Here is a 22,784-nt window from a genome sequence, read left to right as displayed (position 1 = left end):
CTTTAATTTCTTTTAATGTTTTGTAATTTTGGCTTTACACTTCTTTTGTTAAATTTACCCCTAAGTATTTTTTTCTTTTTGTGCTATTGTAAATGAAATTGTTTTTTTAATTTTATTTCCTAATTGTTCGATTTGCTAACTAAAATTTGGCTGCAGCCCTGAGCCGGGAGTATACCAACGTTTCTGTCACACTGGTGACCTTTGGCGGTTCCTGATTTTCTCCTTGGGACCTCCCATTTTGGGAAGCCTATTTATCATAGCAGGTGTGCTCTAGACATTCTTGCAGTATCATCGGGCCTGCTTTTTCATTGTCTCACAAACACTCACATAGTGCTATCCTGTCATTCATGATTTTAGTTTGACATACTGGTCTGTATGACTTGTGTGGCTGATCTCTGAATTTGTTACAGGTCACAAGTGTGGATTAAAGTAATTTTGGAGGGGCACTTTGTTCCTTGAATCACTACCATTTGGAAATGTTTGGTAGTTACATTCATTTCCAGAAAACTGGCTTAAAATTCCTTTTCAAAAATGTTAATCCTTTCTTCCTAATTTTAGGTACATATAAATGCCCAGCCTCTTTGGCTAATGTCAGCAGTGTTTTTGCTGAACATTTGCTGGACAGCATAATCCAAAATCACCAATAATGTGTAGCTGTCATATTTACCTTAAAAAAATTCCACAGTGGAAGTACCTGAGTGATTTTAGTCATTTTTTAAGTTTGTTTGAATGTAGCAATTTTAAAAAGAATCTTTTAATAATTTTTAAAATCTAGCTTATTTTCCTATATATCTAGTTTATATTAATACCCAAAACATATGTTTAAAACTTTTATTTTTTTAATTTATTGATTTTAGAGAAGAAAGGGGGTGGGGAAGAGAGAGAGGGAAACATTGATTTGTTCTTCTACTTACTTATGAATTCATTGATTGATTCTTGTATGTGTCTCAGCTGGGGGGATTGAGCCCTCAAACTTGGCATATTGGACAGTATTCTAACTAACCGAGCTACCCAGCTAGGGCTTATTTTATTTTTTAATGGTTAACTTTTTTTTTTGTCTTTTGTTTTTCGGGGGATAATTTTGGATTCCTTAGTCTTTTATGACCACAACACTTAAGTTATTTTGTAGACGGTTCCTTAATTGGGGCCCTTCCCGTGGTGTTCTGTCATAGTTAGACTGAGGTCATACCCTGTTGGACAGGAGGCTGAAGAGGCAGTAGGCCTGCCCGGAGTCACATGTGGTTGTAGTACTGGTGACGGTAGCTTTGAATACTTGGTTAAGGTAGGGTGTGCCGAGATTTCCCACTGAAACTTACTCTTTTTCCCTTTGTAATTATTGAATATTTGGAAGCTATTTAGAGATGTTTAAAATATATTTAGATAAATATTTAGAGTATTTAGAGACTATGCAAATGATCCTGTTTTTGCTTAAATTTTTATTCACCCACTTCAGCATCTATCTTGCATGTGGTGGCTTTATAATGGTATTGTAATGGTGATTTTTCTATTTTTTTCATTCCATCTGCATTTATTAATTAAAATTCCTCTGTAAGGAATGGTTGTTACTTCTCCCCCGTTTAAAAAATATATCTATTCATTGATTCAGTTATTTATGTCAGTATAAGCTTATGGATATTATATTATTTTGTGGGTTGTAATGCAATACTATAGTTATTTATTTATAGCTCAAGTTATTCCGACTTTTCTGCTAAAGTTTTGAGTGAATTTGTTTGTCAGGATGAAGACAAACCTACTGAGGCACAAGTACTTAGACTGTTGTTCTCTTCTACTTTACCTCTAGCAGAATGGAGACAGACCTAATGAAAACTTTTCTTTCCCATTCTTGAATCATAATGTGCTGCTTATTATGATGTCTTTCTCTGTTGAGATTAGACTACTGAATCTCCAAATTCAATATACTCAAAATTGAGTAAAATAAAATAGGGAACAGTGTTTATGGAGGGAATATAGATTCCATGTGTTGAATGAGAACATTTAGACTTTATATACAATTTAAAAATTCCTCATGTTGAAAACATGGTTATTGTTGTAAGTTATTTCACAGTATAAATCTTGTTTTCAGGAAAAGAAGAAATATGAAACTCTTCAGAGGGAAGAGTCCGATGAAGTCTCCCTTCCAAAAACCTCCAGAGAACTGGAAATCCCTGCTCTAGCTTGTGAATTCAGAGGAGACCCTCTGAAGGTGGTAACTGCCTCTGAGCTCCAGAATGAAGCCTGTGGACAAAACGAGAGTGAAATGTTTGATGTACAGCTCACCTCCTTAACTATAAATAATGAGGGGCCCCTGACATGTAACACAGAGACTCTAAAAGAAGGGGAGGAGCTCAGAGCCGGTGTTGGGGGTGATGTAGTCAAGCCGAAGGTTGACCCTGGAGACAATGTTGGAACCGAAGTAGAAGTTCCCAAGAACTTCACGGAAGTAGAGGAAAGTAAAGTGGTACGATGTGGACCTTCTGAAGGTACACTGCAATCTAGTGTTTCTTACACTCTGCAGGGAATGGAAAGTTCACGGGCCAGAGAAGCTCAGCGTAGCAAAGAAGACAAACAAGCCTTGGGGCTTTCTTCAGAGGTGCTACAGAATGTTGGCTTCCAGAGTTCTTGTGAAGCCACGGACATTTTTCAGCCGCCCAGAGTGAAAAAACTGTATCCCCAGTTGCCAGCTGAAATTGCTGAAGAAGTGCCCCCTTTGGTGGCAGCAAAACCCTTGCTTCGTAATGAGCGACTCTACCCAGAGCTCCCAGCTCAACCAGAAGTGGTACCATTTACTAAAGAACAGCTCAAAGTCTTTGAGCCTGGTTCATGGCTGGACAATGTTGAGTCATATTTAGAAGAATTTGACAGCATGGCTCATCAGGACAGGCATGAATTTTATGAGTTGCTTTTGAACTATTCACGATGCAGGAAGCAGCTGCTTCTGGCTGAAGCTGAGCTGTTTGCTCTGACATCTGATTGCCAAAATGCTAAAAGTCGCCTATGGCACTTTAAGGAGGAACAGTTATCTGTACAGGTATTTCGACTAGTATTCTGTAAAGCTTTCAGGAGCCTGGGGTACTGCTAACCAATGCCATTTATGCCTGGAGTCTGCTCCTGCACCCACACTGACCCTGTCTTAGCTCAGAGTAGTACAGTGCGGGAATCATACAGTCAGGCACCTGCAGCGGCCTTGCAAGTACCTGAAGCAGCGAAGCAGGCTGAGTGGGACAGCGGTCACTGAGCAAACTCATGTCCAGTCCAGCAGGGGCAGCTGCTGTTGAGTCCTAGCTGCTAATTGCTGTGAGGTTGTGTTGATCCAGCATTGCTACATTTTATGATTTTCCAAATGTGAGGAATCTGGACTGGAAAATGTTGACAACTAATTACACACACCCACACAGTAGAGGCCAGGCAAGTCATGTCTCCGAGTCAGACTCAGCCCATGGACCTTTTGGTTTGTGACCTTGGGCATAAATGGCAAGAACATCCAGTGGGTAGAGAGTATTAAGTAGAGGCTGATTCGTGGAATAAGGTTTAGAGATGAGGAAACAGGGAAGGCAATTTGATGTGTCCCAGTAGAGACCAAGGTGACCACCAGGAAAGCCATTTCATAGTGGCCTGGAAGCTATGGCAGGGAAGAGAAGGCCACTCTCGACAAGCTTGATTGACATTGAAGGGAAGCTTGAGGAGATACCAGGGAGAAATGTGATTTTTTTTCCCACTATCTGTAATCCTTGTTCATCGGGGTACTTGTGTTATCTCTCTTTGTAGATAGGAAGGAGTCTGGAGAGAGAGAGACATTTGGAGATATTGAAAAAGAGAGGTTAGTTTCAGTTGGTTGGAGGATCATCCCTTGGACTAAAGGGTTGTGGGTTAAATTCCCCATCAGGACACATGCCTGGATTGTGGGTTCATTCCCTGGTCAGAAGGCAACCAATTAATGTTTCTCTTACATCATTTTTCTCTTCCTCTCTCTCCCTGGAATTAAAAAAAAAAAAAGTTAGAATCAAGAGCACAGCTGGCAGTGTTAGTATTGGAGAGGAGAGGAGTTTATTTGTTTTGAGCAAAATCACAAAGAATGATGAGGGTAAGTACAGATATTTTAAGGTCCCTTGAAGTTGAGGGGGCTATCCCATTGACCTCGGTGGGTTTGTAAGGTAGAAGGTAAGATCATCAATCATGAGAGTCTTAGGGACAAGCTCTGTTATTTTTTAAAAAAAATATTTATTTATTTTTAGAGAGGGGAAGGGGGAGAGAGGGAGAGAAGAAACATCAGTGTGTGGTTGCTTCTCGTATGCCTCCTACTGGGGACCTGGCCTGCAGCCCAAGCATGTGCCTTGACAGGGATCGAACCAGCAACCCTTTGGTTCGCAGGCCCGTGCTCAATCCACTGAGTCACACCAGCCAGGGCTCTATTTTTTATTTGTATCTTTCTTCACCTACTTATTAAGGTTTCTCTTCTCTGATCTTGTGATGCATTGGTGATTGACATTATACTGCGTGGCACTATACTCCTTGGCACCTGATTCTACACTTTATTGTTCTCTATGTGGTTACTATGACTCCCTCACTGTGGTCTATAAGCATGTTGAAGATGGTACTGAAGCCTATGCCTCCTCGTATGCCTGCTGCTGATTATTATAAGTGCAAAGAGTAACCGGTTTCATATTTTACCCTTTTTTCCACTGCTAGGGTGTCTGTGCAGATCAAGTGAAAGTTTCAGGCTATCATCGCTACCAAAGAGTAGAAATGAATGAAAATGCTCTGGAGGAGCTAAAGAAGCTGTTTGATGCCAAATCTGAGCACCTCCACCAGACCCTGGCTCTGCACTCTTACACTTCTGTGCTCTCCAGGTTGCAAGTGGAGTCTTACATCTATGCCTTGCTTAATAGTTCGGCTGTTCTGAGATCTTTAGCAATTCACCAGCAAGGCCAAGGTGTGTAAGTAATGAAAGTCTCACGCTTTCTTGTAGTCTGAAATGCAAAAAAAAGTGGAGGGGTATGATCTGGTTGCATTGATTGTGCACTGATTGGTATAAAAAGGTGCCGTTTGTGCTTGTGGTTTTGCCTTGCCTCCCCAACACAGGATTGCTGTCTGCCTTACTCACTTCTTTAGGAGCCGTGCGAGGTCTACCTTCCCCGCCATCCTTTGCTTTTCTAGGAAGCCAGAAAGCTCACTGTTTATCCTGAATGACCCTTATTGCCCTAATTTAATGTGCTTGTTACCAAATCAGGTCCAAATAGATTTTTTGGTTGTAAACTGATAATCAATACTTTTTCATCCTCTGTCTCCTGCACTTTATTTTTACTTGTCCCATTTTTGGGCTGTTTTTATTGTAATTAGATTTTCAGATCTAATGTTCTGAAATTTTCATCTTATTTTGGGTTTTAAGAAATGAGGCCTTATTGTACTGTGTGTAAAGTATGAATGATGCACTTTTTATTTCTGGAAGGGATATTAGGATCGATGAAAGTAAAAAAAATCCTCTCCTCCCCCTCGTTGTTTTCATTACTAATCAGAGAACTGGGGCTGGGCCAGAGAACGGCTGATTTTTAAATAAACAATAAATTTTAATGAAGTTAATTTTCCCTTGCTTTGAAATACTTCACAAAGTTAAATACTTTTTTGGGTTACGTATTTAGTAGAAATTCAGTTTTTTTTTTGATACAGCTATTCTTCCTGGATTTTTATCTAAAGTAAATATTTTGAAGAGTTCTTTTTAAAAGTGAAGATAATAAATATTCCCCCCCGAAACCCTACCATTTATGTGGGATTCATTTAACTTTCTCTTTAATTTATAGCTTCTAAACAGGCAGAAAGCATTCCCTCTGATCTGTGTCAGCTGAAGGAGTGTATTAGTGTCTTATTCATCTTCACCAGGAGGGTTAATGAAGACACTCAGTTCCAGGATGACATTCTCCTCTGGCTGCAAACATTGGTAAGGGAATAGAAATAGATGCAGTCGTCTCTCTTTTATTTCACTGGTAACTTAAGAATTATTTCTTCTTTCAGGTTTTTCACCAACAGTTTCTTTAGCTAATTCATTTACCTTGTTAGTGACTCTGTCTTTGATCAGGACCCTCGGGAACAAGTTGTGCTCACCCGGTGCGTCATTAAACACAATGGGCTTTTCTCTCTGATGAACCTTATGCTAAATGATTTCTGGGTTCAACTTAGGAAGGAAGGGAAATGTGTGAAGCCTGTTAAGTTTAAGGCTATATTCATGTTTAGAATATAGGTATTTTATCTAAAAAATTTTCCATGTTTCTTTTTATTATCTTATATTTAATGTTGTACTTAGTCATACTTTTAAAAAAAGAAGTATCTTTTTTTCCTTAAAACATAGGAAAGAGATTAGGTATGTTACAGGGAAGGTTATTTGTCTATTGGTTATGTTTTTAATGGGGCTGCCTTGGGCGCTTTTTTAGGTTCATATTGGAGTTCTTAAATATGAGGTTAGATTCCAAACATACTCACTCAATATAGATTTGAGAAACTATTACAAATGAGAATAGATTAAAATACTTCACTTCTATTTATTTACAAATGGTCAGGAATGTTAGTGATTTGTAATTTGCCAGATGTAAAAATTTTGCAGAGAAACAACTTAAGATATTTTTATCATAGTACTAATAGATTCATCAGCCTCTGGCTGCCTCTGTGGAGGAAACTCGATCAGTCAATGGTATATCTTCTGTCTGCTTACTCTTTGAAAGATCACATGTATTTAAGCATCAGATAAGTGACTTCACTAGACCCCTGGATACAGTCTTCTTCTTAAGTAGAGATACTGTATGTCCTTCGATGTTTAGGTATCAGTGTTACAAAGAGTTGGCTGTCCTGGAGATCACCTCTTCCTGCTGAACCATGTTCTTCGATGCCCCGCCGGTGTTAGTAAGTGGGCTGTTCCTTTTATACAGGTATGATGAATATCTTTCTGATCTTGAGGGGTATGGGAAGGAGATTTTGTTAAACATTTTTCCTGAAGAAATTGCTTTAAAAAAGTCTAGTTAAAAATATTTATATTTAAAATAAAATTCTTAAAATACATCCGGAATATATCTGTAGGAGATTTTTATGCAGAAAGTTCTTGGGTCACCCATAGTTGATGAAATTAAGTAGAACTGCAAAAGTTCGGTAGCAGTCTGGCTTGGTAATTCAGTAATGTTTAATTCTGTAAAGTTTCTGTGTGGGAAGGCCCTCTAGGCCTTTTTTCTGTAATACTCAGCATAGCTCCTTAAATTTCTTTTTTTTTTATGTTCTCACCTGAGGACATGCTTATTGATTTAGAGAGAGGGAAAGGGAGGGAGAGAAACATCAATTGGTTGCCTTTAGTATGTACCCCAACCGGGTACTGAAACGCAACTTAGGCAGGTGCCCTGACCATGAATCGAACCCACGACCTTTCAGTTTATGGGACAACATTCCAACCAACTGAGCCACACAGGCCAGGGCTACACAGCTCCCTGACTTAATCCACTGTACACCACAGTTGGTACAGGTAAAACAGAAACTGCCGGCATCTCAAAGTTTCTTAATATTGGCATATATCCAGGTCTGTGTGACCAACTCTCATATAATCAACTGACGTGTTGATTATATGGTTTATAGACTTTTCTCTCAGCTTCTTGCCTTTAGGTTGTGTTGTTACTAATAGCAACCACTCAGATGAGTAGAAGCCAAGTGTATGCCAAGTTCTTCACATTACCTTTAGTATTTCTAGTGGCAAGAAGTTTGGATTTTTTTAGGTGGAAGGAGGATTTTTGTTCTGTTTGTTCATCTTTGGATTAAAATAGCACATTGTGCTTTGACCCGTACTGTTACAGGCAATTATAAACTGCTCAGCTGCCGCTGCTCTTGGAGCACAGCTGAGTCATTACGGCCAGGGGACCCACGAGCGGTGTTCTCACCCTTGGTCGGGTGCCAGTTCCATCTTTGTTTTCTGAACAGCGCCCTCTCTCAGAATTCTTGTGAACTGAGATGGTGGGTACTTGGGGTGTTGGTTTTCTACAGTATGCCTTTTCCTTCTCTGATTTCAGATCAAAGTGTTGAATAACCCATCAGGGGTCTTTCATTTTATGCAGTCCCTTGCCCTACTAATGTCTCCTGTCAAGTAAGTGTGGAAGATCTTTTTGATGTAGAAATTGAAATGCTTCTTTCTGTCCAAGGGTTGGCTTCCTAAACTATCCACATCCAAAGAACTGTCCAGGGCTGCGTCAGCATCCCAGAATTTCACGTCGCAGGTTTTCTTTGGGTTTGCTGCCCTTTGTCCCCAAGTGACCTTATTAACGGCTTATACATAAATTATTAATCTTTTCGGGTCCCCCTTCTGGTGGGTTTGCCTCTCCTGTTATATATGTTATTGTGAAAGGTACTGTGGAGAGACAAAAAAGATAATCTGTTTCTTAGAAGAAGAGATTTAGTGGTGCAGGAAAAACCACAGATTTAAGTGCTGAATTGTGCAGCTATGATCGATTTGATGAGAGTGAAGAGAGCAGAGTGGAGTAGCCAGAGGGTTCCAAGTGGATGAGCAGGGTTTGAAGGATGGAATGGATTTCAGTAGCAGAAGAGGAGTAGAGGTTGCTATAGTGGGGAGAACAGCGAGCAATGGCCCAAAGTATGGGTAAGTGGACAGCTTGGCTGGGTGTATGAGAGAGGGTAATAGAGGTGAATAGAGTGAGTTGGGTTATAAAAGGTCCTGACATTAAGACAGAGGGATCTAGATTTAATATGGTCTGGCCTTTGTGGTAATTGAGGGTTTTTGAACATGGATGAAAGTTGTATCTAAGCAAGTTTAGGCTCAACGGGAGGCAGAAAGTATACTTTGGCTTAAGTGAATTACAGTTACAGACATCTGGCTCTCCTGGCTCCAGAACCCAACCCAGCATCAAGTAGTACCTCCTTAACTGGGGGCGCGGCAGAGTCTGTATCAAGGTGACCTTGAGCAGTGTTACTGCCACTGGCTTTCAGTCTTGGAAAGCCTGTCTGCCTGCAAGCCCGAGTTTGGGAAATAGTAGGGGGAAGGAGAAAGAGGGGAAGCTAAAGGTCATCTTCCTAGGAAAGCATTAGGACAGGTTCAGATAGACCCAGTGACAGAAAGGGTATTGGCAGCCCTAACAGACAGAAGAGACAGGAGGGCGAGCTGTTGTGTAGGGGGGAAAATTTGAGGTCATTGAGGCATGTATACAAGTGGATACAAAAGTGACAGATACCGTGGGCGCTTGGAGCTTCAGGATTGGAGCTCCTGGGCTCTAGAGCTACAGAGCGGGGAGTCATGGAAGAAAGTTTCTGGTTGAAGGAAGAAATGGATGAATTCTCAGGGTCAGGCCAGAGAGGCGGGAACAGGGGACTGAGAACCGAGCTGTGGTCTCAGAGCAGAAACTTCTGGCCACACCTACTTACCAGATCCAGGCAACACCGTGTGGAAATCTGGCTGACAGGAATTCTTCCCGTCTCCTCCTTCATTTCCTGATACAAGGGTAGATGTGATTTGACTTAAAAATGTGTTTGCATTTGGATGTATTTTTGTGCCCCAGACAAGCATTACCTGTGGATTATTGTTTTTTATTCAGTAAAGCACGGTTTTTAAAGTCATCTCCTGGCAACACCCTGGGAGCCTGGTTGGAGTTAGGGTGCTGCAGCAGTCCGTGTGTGTTGAGGTCCCACTGTGTGCAGGAGAGGGGCTAGTTTAACTGCTTTTCTGTGTTTTCTCTCATCATTACTGTCAGAATGGTTGTGGTCTCTGCACCGACGTTAGTGAGATTTCGGGTTCCTTGAATTTTAGTTCTTTCTTGTTTACTAACTTAAACCATGTGAACACTGAGTCGATGTCTGACCCTTCTGGGTGAGGGGGTGATCAGAACGCGTGCGTGTGAGCTTTCTGTGTTTGTGATTGGGGTGGTCTCGCTTGTCCTTTAGAAACCGAGCAGAGTTCCTGTGCCACATGAAGCCCAGTGAGGGGAAGCCATCTTCCTCGGGGCCTGCGTCTGGGTCGTGGACACTGGTAGATGAAGGAGGAGAAGAGGTAACTCGTCATGTCTGCATTATTTTGATTAATCATTTTTGAGTTTTAAGCACTTTCCACATATTATCTCTCTTAATTCTCCCAACAACCCCATGAAGCGAGTACTGTTGTGATCCTATTTTACAGATGAGAAAACGGAGGTGCAGGGGCTGAAGGAATCTGTTCCAAATCATTCTAGTCATGCAAATCATTAAATGGCGGAGCCTCCACAGCCTCTGCTCTGATCCTGTGTGCTAGGCTGTCACCCTTTTCTAGACTATCTCCCCTTTGAGCTGGGAGAATTTAGAGCCTGGAAATATTTACAGTTTATATAAACTTTGCATTATGGTTGTATTTTTTGCAGTAACAATTTTCTGGGCTTGAGCTCTCACCCACACACTACCTGAGTCTGTGTGATAAAGAGCCGAGCATGCCAGGGTTCTGCCTGGCCTCTTACAAACTTCTTATCCAGATCTTCTCATTCGAAAGGTAGAAGATGGTTCTCCATTTTCGGTGAGAATTTAATGGTCAAAATTCAGTTTCTCAAGATGACTCTCATTGATTTTTCTATCTACTGCAGTGGTTAGTATATCTGTAAGGAATTTCTTTCTCCAGTTAGTCGTTACTGAAGAATGGACATGACCCAGATACACATGAAATTGTACTCCCAGTTTCAGGGCATTTGTAGCCCATCTCTGGAACCGATACTATAAATCTCTGTTTTGGAAGAGAAGTCCATGAATACGTGTGAGAATACCACACATGTATCACTGAGACCTTTGATAATTTAGCTTCTGTAACTCTCAACCATAGTGTGATCTGATCAAATCAGTGGACGTGATTTTGCATCTTTTTCCTTTAGGATGAAGACCCCGAGACCAGTTGGAGTCTCCTGAATGAAGATGACTTGGTTATTCTTTTATCACAGTTTCCATTTCATGAACTCTTTCAACATCTTCTTGGGTTTAATGCCAAAGGTAGACTAATTTCTTTGGTCATACGTAAGGTGTGGTATGGGCAGGATCAAACACAGCAACTCAGTATCAAGCCTTACACCTCGTGCAGGCTCCTGACTCAGGTTGCCCTGTGCTAGCAATACTCTGCAGAGGTGATGGTATCACATCTCGATAAGGCCTCCTTTCTTTCTCTGTGCTTGTAATTTCCTACAATTAGTGTTTAAATGGCCCAGGTTAAATAATTTTCATTTTGTTCTTTGTTTGAGTTTCCCATTTCACATTGACAGAGGAGCCAGAGCAATGGGGATTGTTAATTCTTCTCTGTCTTGGCTTTGCTTCCTTATCGAGGTATCTATACCTGTATCTTTCAGTGTTTTTCCATAGTAATTATAATTTTTTTTATTTTCTCTGATTTTAACTTCCAGGTGATTATTTACCTGAAACAACAAGACCTCAAGAGATGATGAAAATTTTTGCCTTTGCTAACTCATTAGTGGAACTTCTGGCCGTGGGGTTAGAAACCTTTAACAGAGCACGCTACAGGCAGTTTGTGAAGCGAATTGGTTATATGATGAGGTAATAACTGCTGTTGCTACATTGTTTCTCTTCTCTTTGACCCTGGTCATACAGAGATGCTGTGTAAGTGGGATTACAGACACTACTCTGTATGCTTCGGGTCTTAATTTTTCATACAAGTAAGAATTGGGTTTTCTCATCATCTGCTAGACAGAAATGATATAAATGCTTCCAGTCAGAATATTTGGTTAATTATCTCAAATTTAACTGGTAGTTGTTCTGGGAGTCAGCATCCTCAAAGCAACTGCTGGATTGAACTTGGCCAGAGAAACTGAACTTGGCCAAGAAAAATGCCGGGTCATTCCACTTCCCTTGCTCTATTTTCTTCTATCTCCTGGCTTTTGCCTGGGGTTTGTCACTTAGCTATGGGAAATCAGCAGTAACTCTTTTGTGTCATTGTTTTCATTTTCTCTTTTATTTATTCTTATCCTAATTTCTGTTAAATATCATTTAAAGAAAACTGTACAGATTTCATCAGTTGCTACTCTTTTGATCTGGGAAAGCATATGATTTATTTGAGTGGAAAGTGGGTTTATGTTTTTATTATCAAGTATGAATAAATTTTGAGAATAGCTACTGCTTTTTATTGAATTAATTTTATATCTTTTTCTTGCATCATTAGTTTTTATCTCTGGGTCATTCCCTACATCACATGCTGTTATTTCTTCCAACCTCCTAGTCCTCCAAAAAAACTTCAAAAAACTACAGAACTTTTCCTTCCTACATTTAATTTTAATTAATTTATTTTAGTTGTACATGGTAAATACACATCTAAAAAAGTCATGTGAATGATTATAGGATGTCCTGAAAAGGTCACGGGTCTTTTTTAAGATCTAGAGAAAACCTTGAGTAGAGGGTAGTTAAAATGAGATGGTGGGAAGAGGGGGGGTGGTGACTTGGAGAGTAATTTCTTAAAAGCTGAAAGCTCATTTACTTACTATCAGAAGTCCTAGTATCATTTTCTGGTCCTGCTTGGTAAGTGAGGTACAATTCGCCCTTGGGCTCACAAACCTGCTGTAGGGCTGAGGCAAACACCATGTGCCAGGTCTGTGCCTTCTCTTGTTCTTCTTGTGATAACGCCGCAGAAAGACATTGCCATCACCATTGCTTTAAGACCGTATTCACCTATATTATTCCCGTGTAAATATTTGTAACTGGTTATTGTAGTACATTGTTTGCTCTTTTTGTTTTGTTTTCTACCTGCTTACTTTGCTTTATCACAGATTCTTCTCACCCCTTTCAGTTGTGGAACAGTTTTCCACAAGGTCCCCTCCTCAGGTCATCTGTTGGTTCCAGTTTTTCCTCCATGCTCGCTGGAGCTCTGCACGGTCAGGCTTGCCCCCAACACGACCCCGACAGCTCCGAAGAGTGAAGGTCCCTGATGGACTTTGTGCTGCTGATTCCGAGGCTGCCTCTCAGTGTCCATCCTGCCTTACAGCGCTCACGTAGTTCAGGCAGCAGCCCTGCTCACAGCTGGTCCTTTCTCCTTACGTTTTCTTTGCTTGGCCTCCACTTTCTCCTGGTTTCTCCTCCCCTTCAAGGGCTCTTTGTCGTCTGCCTCCTTGGTGGTTTCATTCTCACCTCCCAAACTTCTTGTTGTCGGGGGACCTCAGGACTCAGTCCCGGGACCTCTTCTCTTTATCCAAACTTGCTGCTTGGGTTCTTTCCCATCCATTCTCAGGTCTTTAAATATCACCTAAACACTGTGACAGTTCTCAGAATTGTATTTCCATGCTGTACCTCTTTCATAAGCTTGTTTATCTAGCTGCCAACTCAGCACCTCCAGCTGGATGACTCATCAACCTGGTAATTTAATATTCCCAAAGCAAACTCATTCTTCCCACCTCCCAAGCTGCGCCTCCCACAGTCTTCTCAGTTTCACTCGGTGGCAACTTAATTTTTCCGGTTGCTTGGGCCAAAACACATGGTGTCATCCCTGACTTCTCTTTTCCACCCCACAACCCATGGAACAACCAGTTCTATCATCTTTGCCTTCCAAACACCATCTTGTATCAAATCTGAGATGCCACCAAGTCTGAAGATGTATTTTGTGTGCCACTCAGAAAGAAAAAATGCTGCCAAATTGTGGCAGGCCATAGTTTTAACATACATTCCAGGTGCAGAGATAACGCGGGAGAGAGATGCATCCTTTTGAATCGATAGAACAAGCTACTTCCAGAATTCAGCTTCTCACCACCTGCCCGGCTGCCGCCCTGGCTCATTCTTAGTTATTTCTCCCTGATTGTCACAGTGGCCTCCTCACTGACCTTCCTGCTTTTGCCCTTGCACCCCCTACACCTCCTTGTTCTCCCACCTGCCAGCATTCCCTGAAAACGGTGAGTCCGCTCATGTCACTCCTCTGTCAAGACCCTGCTGCTCCCAGTCCATTCAGAGTAAAAGCCAAAGTCTTCCCAGCGGCCTCCAGGACCCTTCGTGGTCTGGCTTTCGTCCCTTTTCTGATTTGCTCTGCAGCCCGCCTCCCGCTCGCTCACGTTAGCCCACTGGCTGCCTGCCATGTTTCCAACATCCTGAACACACCTTGCGGCCCTCACATTGGTCGTTTCTTCTTCCGGGAAGCTCTTCCCGTAGATATCCCTGTGACTTCTTCCTGTGTCCAGGCACACGTCCCTCTTCAGTTAGGCCTTTCCTGCTCCCAACCAACGCTCCTCCCGTCAACTCCAAAGAAACTCTCTCCTCTCCAATGCATTTTTCTCAATGTCCCTTCCAACCACAAGACACTATACATTTTACGTTATTTTGTGTATTGCCTGTTTGCTCTAAGTGTAAGCTCCTGAAGGTGGGGTCCCCCACCCGCTACTGATTCCCTTCAGAACCTTGAAGATAGTAGCGCTTGATAACGGTGTTGAGCAGGTGAATGCTTCAGATAGAATTAAAGCCGCCGCCGTCGAGCACGTTGATGAAGAGTGCCGTGTTGTCTCTCCTCATGCTCAGGATGACCCTTGGCTATGTGAGCGACCATTGGGCACAGTATGTGCACCACAGCCGAGGCGTGGCGGTGGCCCTGGAGCCCTACTCCGTGGAGAAACTACAGGTGGAATTTGATGAGCTGTTTCTGAGGACCGTCCTACATGTGCTGAAAGCCAAAAGGTAAGATACGTGCTGATCAGTGTTGAGAAATGGCTCCTGACTAGTGAGAAAGAGTGACATGCAAATATCGACTGAAGTTGATTTTTTTGTGATATCTTAGTGTATGTCATCTCTTTCTTATCTTGCACAAATTCATGGGCTTTAGTTCTCTTAACTACAGTGTTGACCAAAATGATCTCTCCCTCAGGTTTCTGTTTGTTTTACAATAACCAGGTTCTGAGATGTAGTTTTGGCACCCCTGAATTTTGGGGTAGCCTTGAGCGGGGGGCGAACCCTTTCTCCCTCCCAGCTCTGGGGCCTGCAGTGAGGCAGAGTAGGTGCTCGGAGCATGGCACAGTGATTTTCTGAGTTGGTTGTTCAGGTTGTCTTACTGCGGGGGCGTCAAGGCCCAGGGGGCTTCAAGGCCCAGGACGGTCATGGGTCCTGGTGTGCTGCTTTGGCTGTTTGGCTGCTGTCTTTTGACCACGCTGTCTTTGCTGCTGCTTCCAGCCTAGTTTACATTTGAGGCAGAGGCAGGGGCACAGCAGTGCACCGTGTACCCTGAGCTTTCTGGCCAAGTGTAGGAGTGGGTTCCTCCTGCACCATTGTGCCCCCTGGTGGGAGATGAGGGCCGCCCTGCAGCCCCACAAAGCTCCACCAGTGAACTGCCAGCTGAGCTGTCTACACGTCTGCCCTGGGTCTCTGAGCCTCAGCCTCTTACTTATTTTGTGTTGTGTAGTGGGTTTGAGTTTTGGTCTGCCATTTGCTGTTACCCTGGGCAAGCCTCACTTTTCTCCATTTATGAAGTGCAGACGATGATAACATACTACCTGTCCCATTGACCTCATGAGTATGTCAGAGGGATGAACTATAGCAGTATGTGGAAATGTTTTTTAAACCATGAAGGATTTTTCAAATGTAAGTAGTGGTTCTTTTGTGGTTTCAGATGAAGACTAGAATACCTGCTTGCTTAGAGAAATACCAGGACTCCTTGACCAAGTTTTAATCACTTTCAGGATGTGGGGTGGAATGGGTCTAAGAGAAGCAGAATTTAGGCTTAGAAATTGATCTTCAGATTACTTTCGGCCCTGGCCGGCTAGTTCAGGTGGTCAGAGTGCCATCCCAATATACCAAAGGTTACGGGTTTAATTCCCCAGCCAGGGCACATACAAGAAACAACCAATGAATGCATAAATAAGTGGAGCAACAAAGTGATGTTTCTTTCTCTCTCTCCCTTCCCCCACCCCACAGTAAAAAAAATTAGATTACTCTTATTAATACATTCTGTATTGCCCAGAAACTTGGTGGTCTTGTGAGGTACCACCAAACCTGTGCAGAACCCTGCCAGGGGGTCAGTACAGGAGCACCCGCCTGCTGTAGGTGGCCTGCTTCGGGGGGAGGGTCCTCTCATCTCCTGTCCTGGGTCTTGTGCTCGCTTAGCTGAGCAGGAAAGCTCTCACCATAGTTACTTCCTACTTACTAGCTTTTTTTTTTTTTTTTAACTTTATTTTTCAATTACAGTTTGCATTCAACATTATATTAGTTTCAAGTGTGCAACAACTTACTAGCTCTTACATTCTGAGCTGTGAACTCTCCTGTAACATTGTATGTATATAATTCACATATACAGTAATTGTTTTAAACTTTAAAAAGTTGAAAATTATTGTTCTTGAGTACAGTTTATTTTTGGAAATTTATTTTAGGGAAGAAATTGTATGAGAATCAGAAAGTTAAGGCCATGAAATTTAAATCTATTTGGCACTCCAGCGGAAATTTCTGACTAGCCATCCCCCACCTAAGACAAAACAAATCAAAATCAAAGTACGTAGAGCAAAGCCTAAGCCAGACTTGCCGCATGTCTGCTGTATAGGGAACTTCATAGCTTAAAACAAAGTCTCCACACTCCCCCTGAGTGTTTTGGGATCCCTTCTGCAAGACCCATGTGAGGTGTTACAGTAATTGTTCAGGAAGCCTGGACCACCTGAACTTGGAGGGAATTTTTTCCACTCTTGCTTTGGAGTCTAGCTGTTGCTTTTAGGAGTCTGGGGCAGTAATAGTTTGGGCCTGGTGGTCCATAGACATGGGTTAGGCATACACTACATAACTATGTTGTCTTTTCTCTTAATAAGCTTTGTTTATTTTTAATTGGTCAACTTGTAGTTCTGCCCAAAATATAGCAACAGTTTTGAGAGTCTCCCTGTTTCATTTAGATTTTTTGAGATAAAATTCACATAGCATAAAATTTTTATAAGCTTTTATTGAATGTTGATTGTTTTTGAGATACTGGTTTAGGTATTGGGTAATTAAAATATAAGACTCTAGTTTACATACTGGTGCATACAAGAGGAACAAAACCTGATTTCTGCACTCAGGTGGTTGTGGCCAGTGTGTGTACCTATATTACAGTAGCTTGCGGTGTTTCTCACTTGTGTGGTTTAAGGACCACTTGAGTCTGAGTCACCTGGGGTGATTGAAAAGTACAAGTCCTTGAGCCCCAATTTGTCCTACAAAATCAGATTTCTGTAGGCTGGCTTTTGTAACCTGCATTTTCCACAAAGACGGGAGGTCATTTTTCTGCCTCCCACTGCTGTGTGAGAACCATTGATAAAGGAGATGGTAATGCCAGAGTCAGGTGTGAATGGCTTTGTGTAATGGTGCTGAGGAGGAAATCAGAGAGGGCTTCATAGATGGAGAGACAGCAGCTTGGACGTCGGAGGCTCTCTCCAGGCTTGTCTAGGACTGGTCTAATCTGAAAGCAGAGATGGCTCCGGTTGGGAACATGGGTCTGAGCTGTACTGTGGAGGCCTTTGAACGCAGGGCTGAGGAGTTTGAGCTTCACTTGGGGATGAGTGAGGAGTCACTGGAGAGTTTTTGATTCTCCTCTCACCCACTACACGTGCACCTGTATGCTTGCTCAGGCACATCTGCGCAGTCTGTCACTCAGGTCTTAAAAGAATCTTTGGTTCAAAACCCAGCTCTGCCTCTTACTGTCACCCATTCTGTGCCTTAGCCTCATGTGTGAATTGGGATAATATCAGTAATAGTAGTTGCCTTGGCTTTAGTGAGGATGGAATGCGGGGATATAAACACGAAGCAGCGATTAGAACAGTGCCTGGCACAAACTAAGTCCTTTGTATTTCCTGTTACTGTTACCTATCCTCAAGGTGTTTATGACCGAGACGTGTTAGAAAAATTGCTGTAGTATGATTTAAGATTTTTTTTTTCCTGTCAGCCGAAGGTTCGTCTGCTTTCTTTCTCAGTGTGGTGAGGTTGACTGGTAATATAAAATGCTTCCTGCTCTTTTTAAAACCCGCAGGCTTGGCATTTGGCTGTTTATGTCGGAAATGCCTTTTGGAACACTGTCGGTCCAGATGCTCTGGAAGCTCTTCTACCTCATGCACCAGGTGGAGATAGGGAATCTGGAGACTCTCTGCACCGCCCTCCCGCCCGCTGAGTGCAAGAAGCACCTCCAAGGTACAGCCTCGCTGCCGTAGGCCACATCCGTGCCTGTCCGCTTCCTCGCTGTCTTCTCCTTACCCGAAGAAAGACTGAGAATGTTTTACTTCAGTGTATTTGTGTTACAGTTTTGAAATTCGAGAGACTGCCTTGTGGTTTTTGACTGATTAGAATATAATTCCAATTTTCATTATTTTAGAAATGCTCTGGCCAGTTATTTCTATGGTAAACCCAGTTTGCAGATGGGAAATGAAAATTGGGTTGATAAGTTCTTGGAGTTATTTTGAAGATACAGGAAATTTACTACCTTTTTCTCAAATGTGGAAACATATGAAAAGCATTGTTGGTTTGTTGCTGTCTTACTGTGAAAAATTCTGTCAAGGGAATATATTTTCTAAACAGACTTTTTTTCATTCCTCTCTACATCTTGGCCTTCAATGCATTTAATTTTCTGTCATGTATTGCACAGTTGATCAATACTGCCCCCTAGTGACAAAATGTAGTGTTGCTTACATGGCACCCTCTGAGAAATAGGCAACTGTGTCACATTGCATTAGTATTTCAGTTACTGTTATAATTAATTTCTTGTCCCAAATTTTCTTTTATAATCGAATCGCTTTTGTTTGGAATGCTGTGCTTGTGCTGAGAAGTTGGCCAGTCTTAGCGGTTTTCATTAGCAGGCTTGTCCTTCACTTGCCTGGCCCAGGTGGCTTCAAGTTTGCCCTGGAAGACGTCTCACCTAGTGACAGTGCTAGCGCTGTGCAGTTGATAGCACTTCACTAGTGAAGTGTCATTTAATCTTAAATAACCTTTGGAGACAGATGAGGAAACGGAGGCTTGGGGATATGAAATGTCACCTGAGGCAACATTATATTTAAAGTTGGAATTTTATCTGGCCCACCCTTCTTTTTGGGGTCTGTAGAAATCCGTTCAAAAGTTTAACAACACGTATACCTCCTGTGTACGCAGGAGAGGCCCAGGAACACTGAGTACCTTCAGGAAAGAACTTTTGTATCTTTAAATATTTCTGAATGTCTTTTAATTTTGTATCTTCTTTCTCTCTGGAAGAGTAATTAAAGTGATATATATTTACTGCAGACCCAGAACATTTTGTGAACTTCGAGAAGTGTCTTTCTTCCATGAATAGCTCAGAAGAGATTTGCCTTCTGACTACGTTTGCTCAGATGGCTCAGGCCAGAAGAACCAGTGTGGATGAAGATTTCATAAAAATTATTGTTCTGGAGATATATCAGGTTAGAATATTAAGTTTTAGAAGTCAGCTAAAAATACTTCCTTTTGGATTGTCCACTCACTGATTCTTTTGGGATTGCTTAAGAAAAGTAAAAGTGAGGATTGTGTACTGTTTGCACTCATGGGAGCAGATACTCGACGGAACATCATTTTGCTGTAAGGAGTATTGAACATACAGATCATGCCCGTTCCATTTCCCCTAATACTTCTTGACATTTGGTACAGGAGTTTTGGTAAGGCATAGACCATCTGACACAGCCTGACCCTTGTGGTTTTTATACTGTCTGTTGTTGTCTCCGCCCTCCCCCTCTGACACTGCCAGTAATGTGGAAGGCTGGCTGTTAAGTCAGTTTAAATGAGATGATGGAAAGAATACTGAACCTGGAGTTTGAAGGCCTGGGTTTATTTTAAATGTGCTGTTAACTGCCCATCTCACATCAGAAAAGATACCTTACCACTCTGGGCTTCAGTTTCCTCATCTATAAAATGACAGGCTGGGAGGAGATTGTCATTTTCTTCACTTTTTCACTGAGTCATGCCTAACAGTGGAGGAGAGTGAACCTTGGACCCCTGAGTGTCTAGGGCCATAACCCAAAACGGGTACTAAAACTTTCGTTGGAGTTCTGTGTATATAAAAACAACAACAGCAACAAAAAACATGTACATTTTCAACTTAGGTTGTCACCTGCTTATCTTTAAGAATATCTCCTTCAAACTGTACAAGTAAACTGAAGTAAAATTATGTTCAAGAAGATTCTCTGAGTTTATTATCCTCTACCCAATACTCCAGTTGGAGAGTGGCAGACCCGATGAGTTCTTTTCCAGGATCACGCGCTATCAAGCTGGTCTTATCCTTGTACGTTGTAACCGTGCATGAGGCCAGGGCCTGGAGGGATCTGCAGTTCCAGACTGTCTTCGCGTGGTGAAAAAATTGCTGTACATTGAAACTGCTTTATCACTGGGTCTGGGCATTCTTCCGAGCCTAAAGTAATCTTCCCGCTCTTGAATAATGTTTCAAGTGTTTAACTAGTACTCCCAGTGAAAATTACATTCTGATGCTCTGTGTGCATGTGTAGAAGTTCCTGTGTGAAATTAAAGCGATAATTTTAGGTGGATGCACTGTCACATTTTTCTGTTCTGTTTTATTCTACTATTATATTTCTGTTCTATTCCATTGTATTTAAAAAATAATGCTTGCCATTGGCACCAATGGGTTGTCACCTGTAGTTGGGAAGACATTGTTCAAGAGGAATTGGTAAACGTTGATATTTTAGGAGCTCTTGTTACTTTGTAGGGGAGTACGTGTAGTCCCATGATATGCATTCTGATTTTTATCATTTTAGTGATTTCCTCAAATTTTGAAAAGTTTTAATGCTGGAGGGACTATTTTATTGCTACTTCAGAATATACTTTCTGAATCCAGCTCTTAAGTCATTGTTACATAGTCCCTTTCCTTGCCATTCCCGCTCCTCCCACATTCCAGCCTCAGGAGAGACACTTTGTTCTGTGAAGTTCTGACATCGCTTTGAACATTGGGTGAACTTAAGGCTGTGTCTTTCTACTTTACTTGAAAACATACTAAGAGAATTATGGACATGTGTTTTGACTGATAATTGGTGTTAAAGGTGCCATTTCTACCCTCTCCCGCGTTTAGGTATCTTATGTTACCCTGTCCACCAGAGAGACTTTTTCAAAGGTTGGTCGAGAGCTTTTGGGGGCCATCACAGCTGTTCACCCGGAGATAATTTCTGTGCTCTTGGATAGAGTTCAAGACACCATCGACCAGGTGGGAATGGTAAGAGCACCGCTTTTGTTTATCTGTTCATTTGTGTTGCCTTTCCCCTTCTAAATCCTATTAGGAGCAGTGGGGAAAGTAGTGCGGTTGTTGGGAGTGACTCACTCATGGGCACCACAGGCTGAGGAGGGCACTTACTGTGTCTCAGGCTCTGCGCCCTTCACATGCCTACTTGGGATAAGCTGCTGCTTATAAGAGCTGTGATGATTTTTCTTTAGTCTCCTCAAAGTGACCTTTCTACCTCCTTAATAACAGGTTTTTATTTTAAATAATTAACTGTAAGCCTATAGTTTATTAACAGTTTTTATTTCATAATTTTATTTGGCTTTCATAATTTTATATTTTATCCTTGGAAGAAACGACTCTGATTAAGAAACAAGGCACTATTTAAATTAGTCAGAAGCAAAATTAAAAGCAGTAGTTGAGCAAGACACAAAGAGTTTATTTCTGTCATTTGTCACAATCACTTTTGTAACTTTGTATACTTTTTAGTAAAGTTCTATTGATATAATCCATATACCATACAGTTCATCTACTTAGAATGTGCAGATCAATGTTTGTTAGTATTTTCACAGAAATGTACAACCATCACCCCTGTCAATTTTAGAACATTTTTATCATATCAGAAAGCAACCACATGCCAGTTACCTGTTACACTCAATCGTTCCATTCCTCCAGCCCTCGGCAACCATGAGTCTACTCTCTGTAGAAGTAACTATTCTGCACTTTTCATGTAAATGGAATTGTATAATATGTGGTTTTTCGTGACTGGCATCTTTCCTTAGCATGTCTTCCAGGTTCACCCATGTTGTAGCAGGTGCTTCATTCTTTTTTATGGCCAAATAGTATTCCATCGTATGCATGTGCTGTTTTAAAGAAGCATGCACTTAATGAAGGTTTTCTTCACCATCTGTGATAAGGCTATAATGTGTGAGTTTTTCTAATGAGAGATTGTCGTGTGTCGTAACTTTAAGAGACATGTTTAAAATAATAGTATTTGTCTATGGACCTATATCTGCAAAGGGCTTTCCATCTTATAGTCCCTGTGGGACAGGTGACTGAGAACTATTACTACTTCATCACATTCATAAGTGGGCAGATTCCAATGAAACATTGGTTTATGAGACTTTTTTCTAAATGAAGAATAAATAGTGGATCTGCTCATGTACTGATATGCCAAGGATTTGGAGAAAGTAGCCCAGGAGTTCTGGCCAGAATGGAGACATAGGTAAAAATGCTTCACTTCCTCACACAACCAAAAGAAGGACAACAACAAATTTAAAAACAAAAAACAACCAGAACTGCCAGATATTCAAACTTCATGGAAGTCCAACAACCAAGGAGTTAAAGAAACGTTCATCCAGACTGGTAGGAGGGGAGGAGACAGGCAGCCAAGGTGGAGAGGACGCACAGCCAAGGAGGTGGCTGGTGGACCAGCTGGCCCCACGTTCGTTGTCCGATAGCTGGGAAGAACCACTGGGAAGTGAGACAGACCACAGAACCCAGGGTTTCAGCATGGGAAACTACAGACTCAAAACCTCTGGATGTACAAGTCTGCAGGAGTTGTAGCAGTGGAAGAAAGTCCTAGGATCACAGGAGAGTCTGTGGGAGAGGCCCACAGGGTCCTAGAATGTACATATACCCACCCATGTGCAAATCAGCATCT

General features: G+C 41.9%; 1 protein-coding gene across 2 annotated transcripts in view; it reads left to right on the top strand.

The window, feature by feature from the left end:
- The window catches only part of EPG5 (ectopic P-granules 5 autophagy tethering factor), a 97,039-nt gene that overhangs the window by 10,405 nt on the left and 63,850 nt on the right, over positions 1-22,784 (top strand). Inside the window, exons 2-13 of one of the 2 annotated variants that reach the window (XM_024580215.3) lie at positions 2,084-3,028; positions 4,687-4,930; positions 5,796-5,932; positions 6,807-6,914; positions 8,034-8,107; positions 9,913-10,018; positions 10,860-10,974; positions 11,379-11,529; positions 14,482-14,637; positions 17,933-18,090; positions 19,171-19,325; positions 20,978-21,118. In XM_024580215.3, the coding sequence (XP_024435983.2) occupies positions 2,084-3,028; positions 4,687-4,930; positions 5,796-5,932; positions 6,807-6,914; positions 8,034-8,107; positions 9,913-10,018; positions 10,860-10,974; positions 11,379-11,529; positions 14,482-14,637; positions 17,933-18,090; positions 19,171-19,325; positions 20,978-21,118 (2,490 nt within the window). Of the gene's footprint in view, positions 1-2,083; positions 3,029-4,686; positions 4,931-5,795; positions 5,933-6,806; positions 6,915-8,033; positions 8,108-9,912; positions 10,019-10,859; positions 10,975-11,378; positions 11,530-14,481; positions 14,638-17,932; positions 18,091-19,170; positions 19,326-20,977; positions 21,119-22,784 lie in introns of those variants that run through there. The other variant, XM_024580216.3, reaches the window with a different exon arrangement.

Source organism: Desmodus rotundus, chromosome 10, assembly GCF_022682495.2.
Source record: "Desmodus rotundus isolate HL8 chromosome 10, HLdesRot8A.1, whole genome shotgun sequence".
In the NCBI taxonomy this organism is placed as follows: Eukaryota; Metazoa; Chordata; class Mammalia; order Chiroptera; family Phyllostomidae; genus Desmodus; species Desmodus rotundus.
Note: the sequence above shows the minus strand (reverse complement) of the source record. Positions and strands in the feature narration are given on the sequence as shown.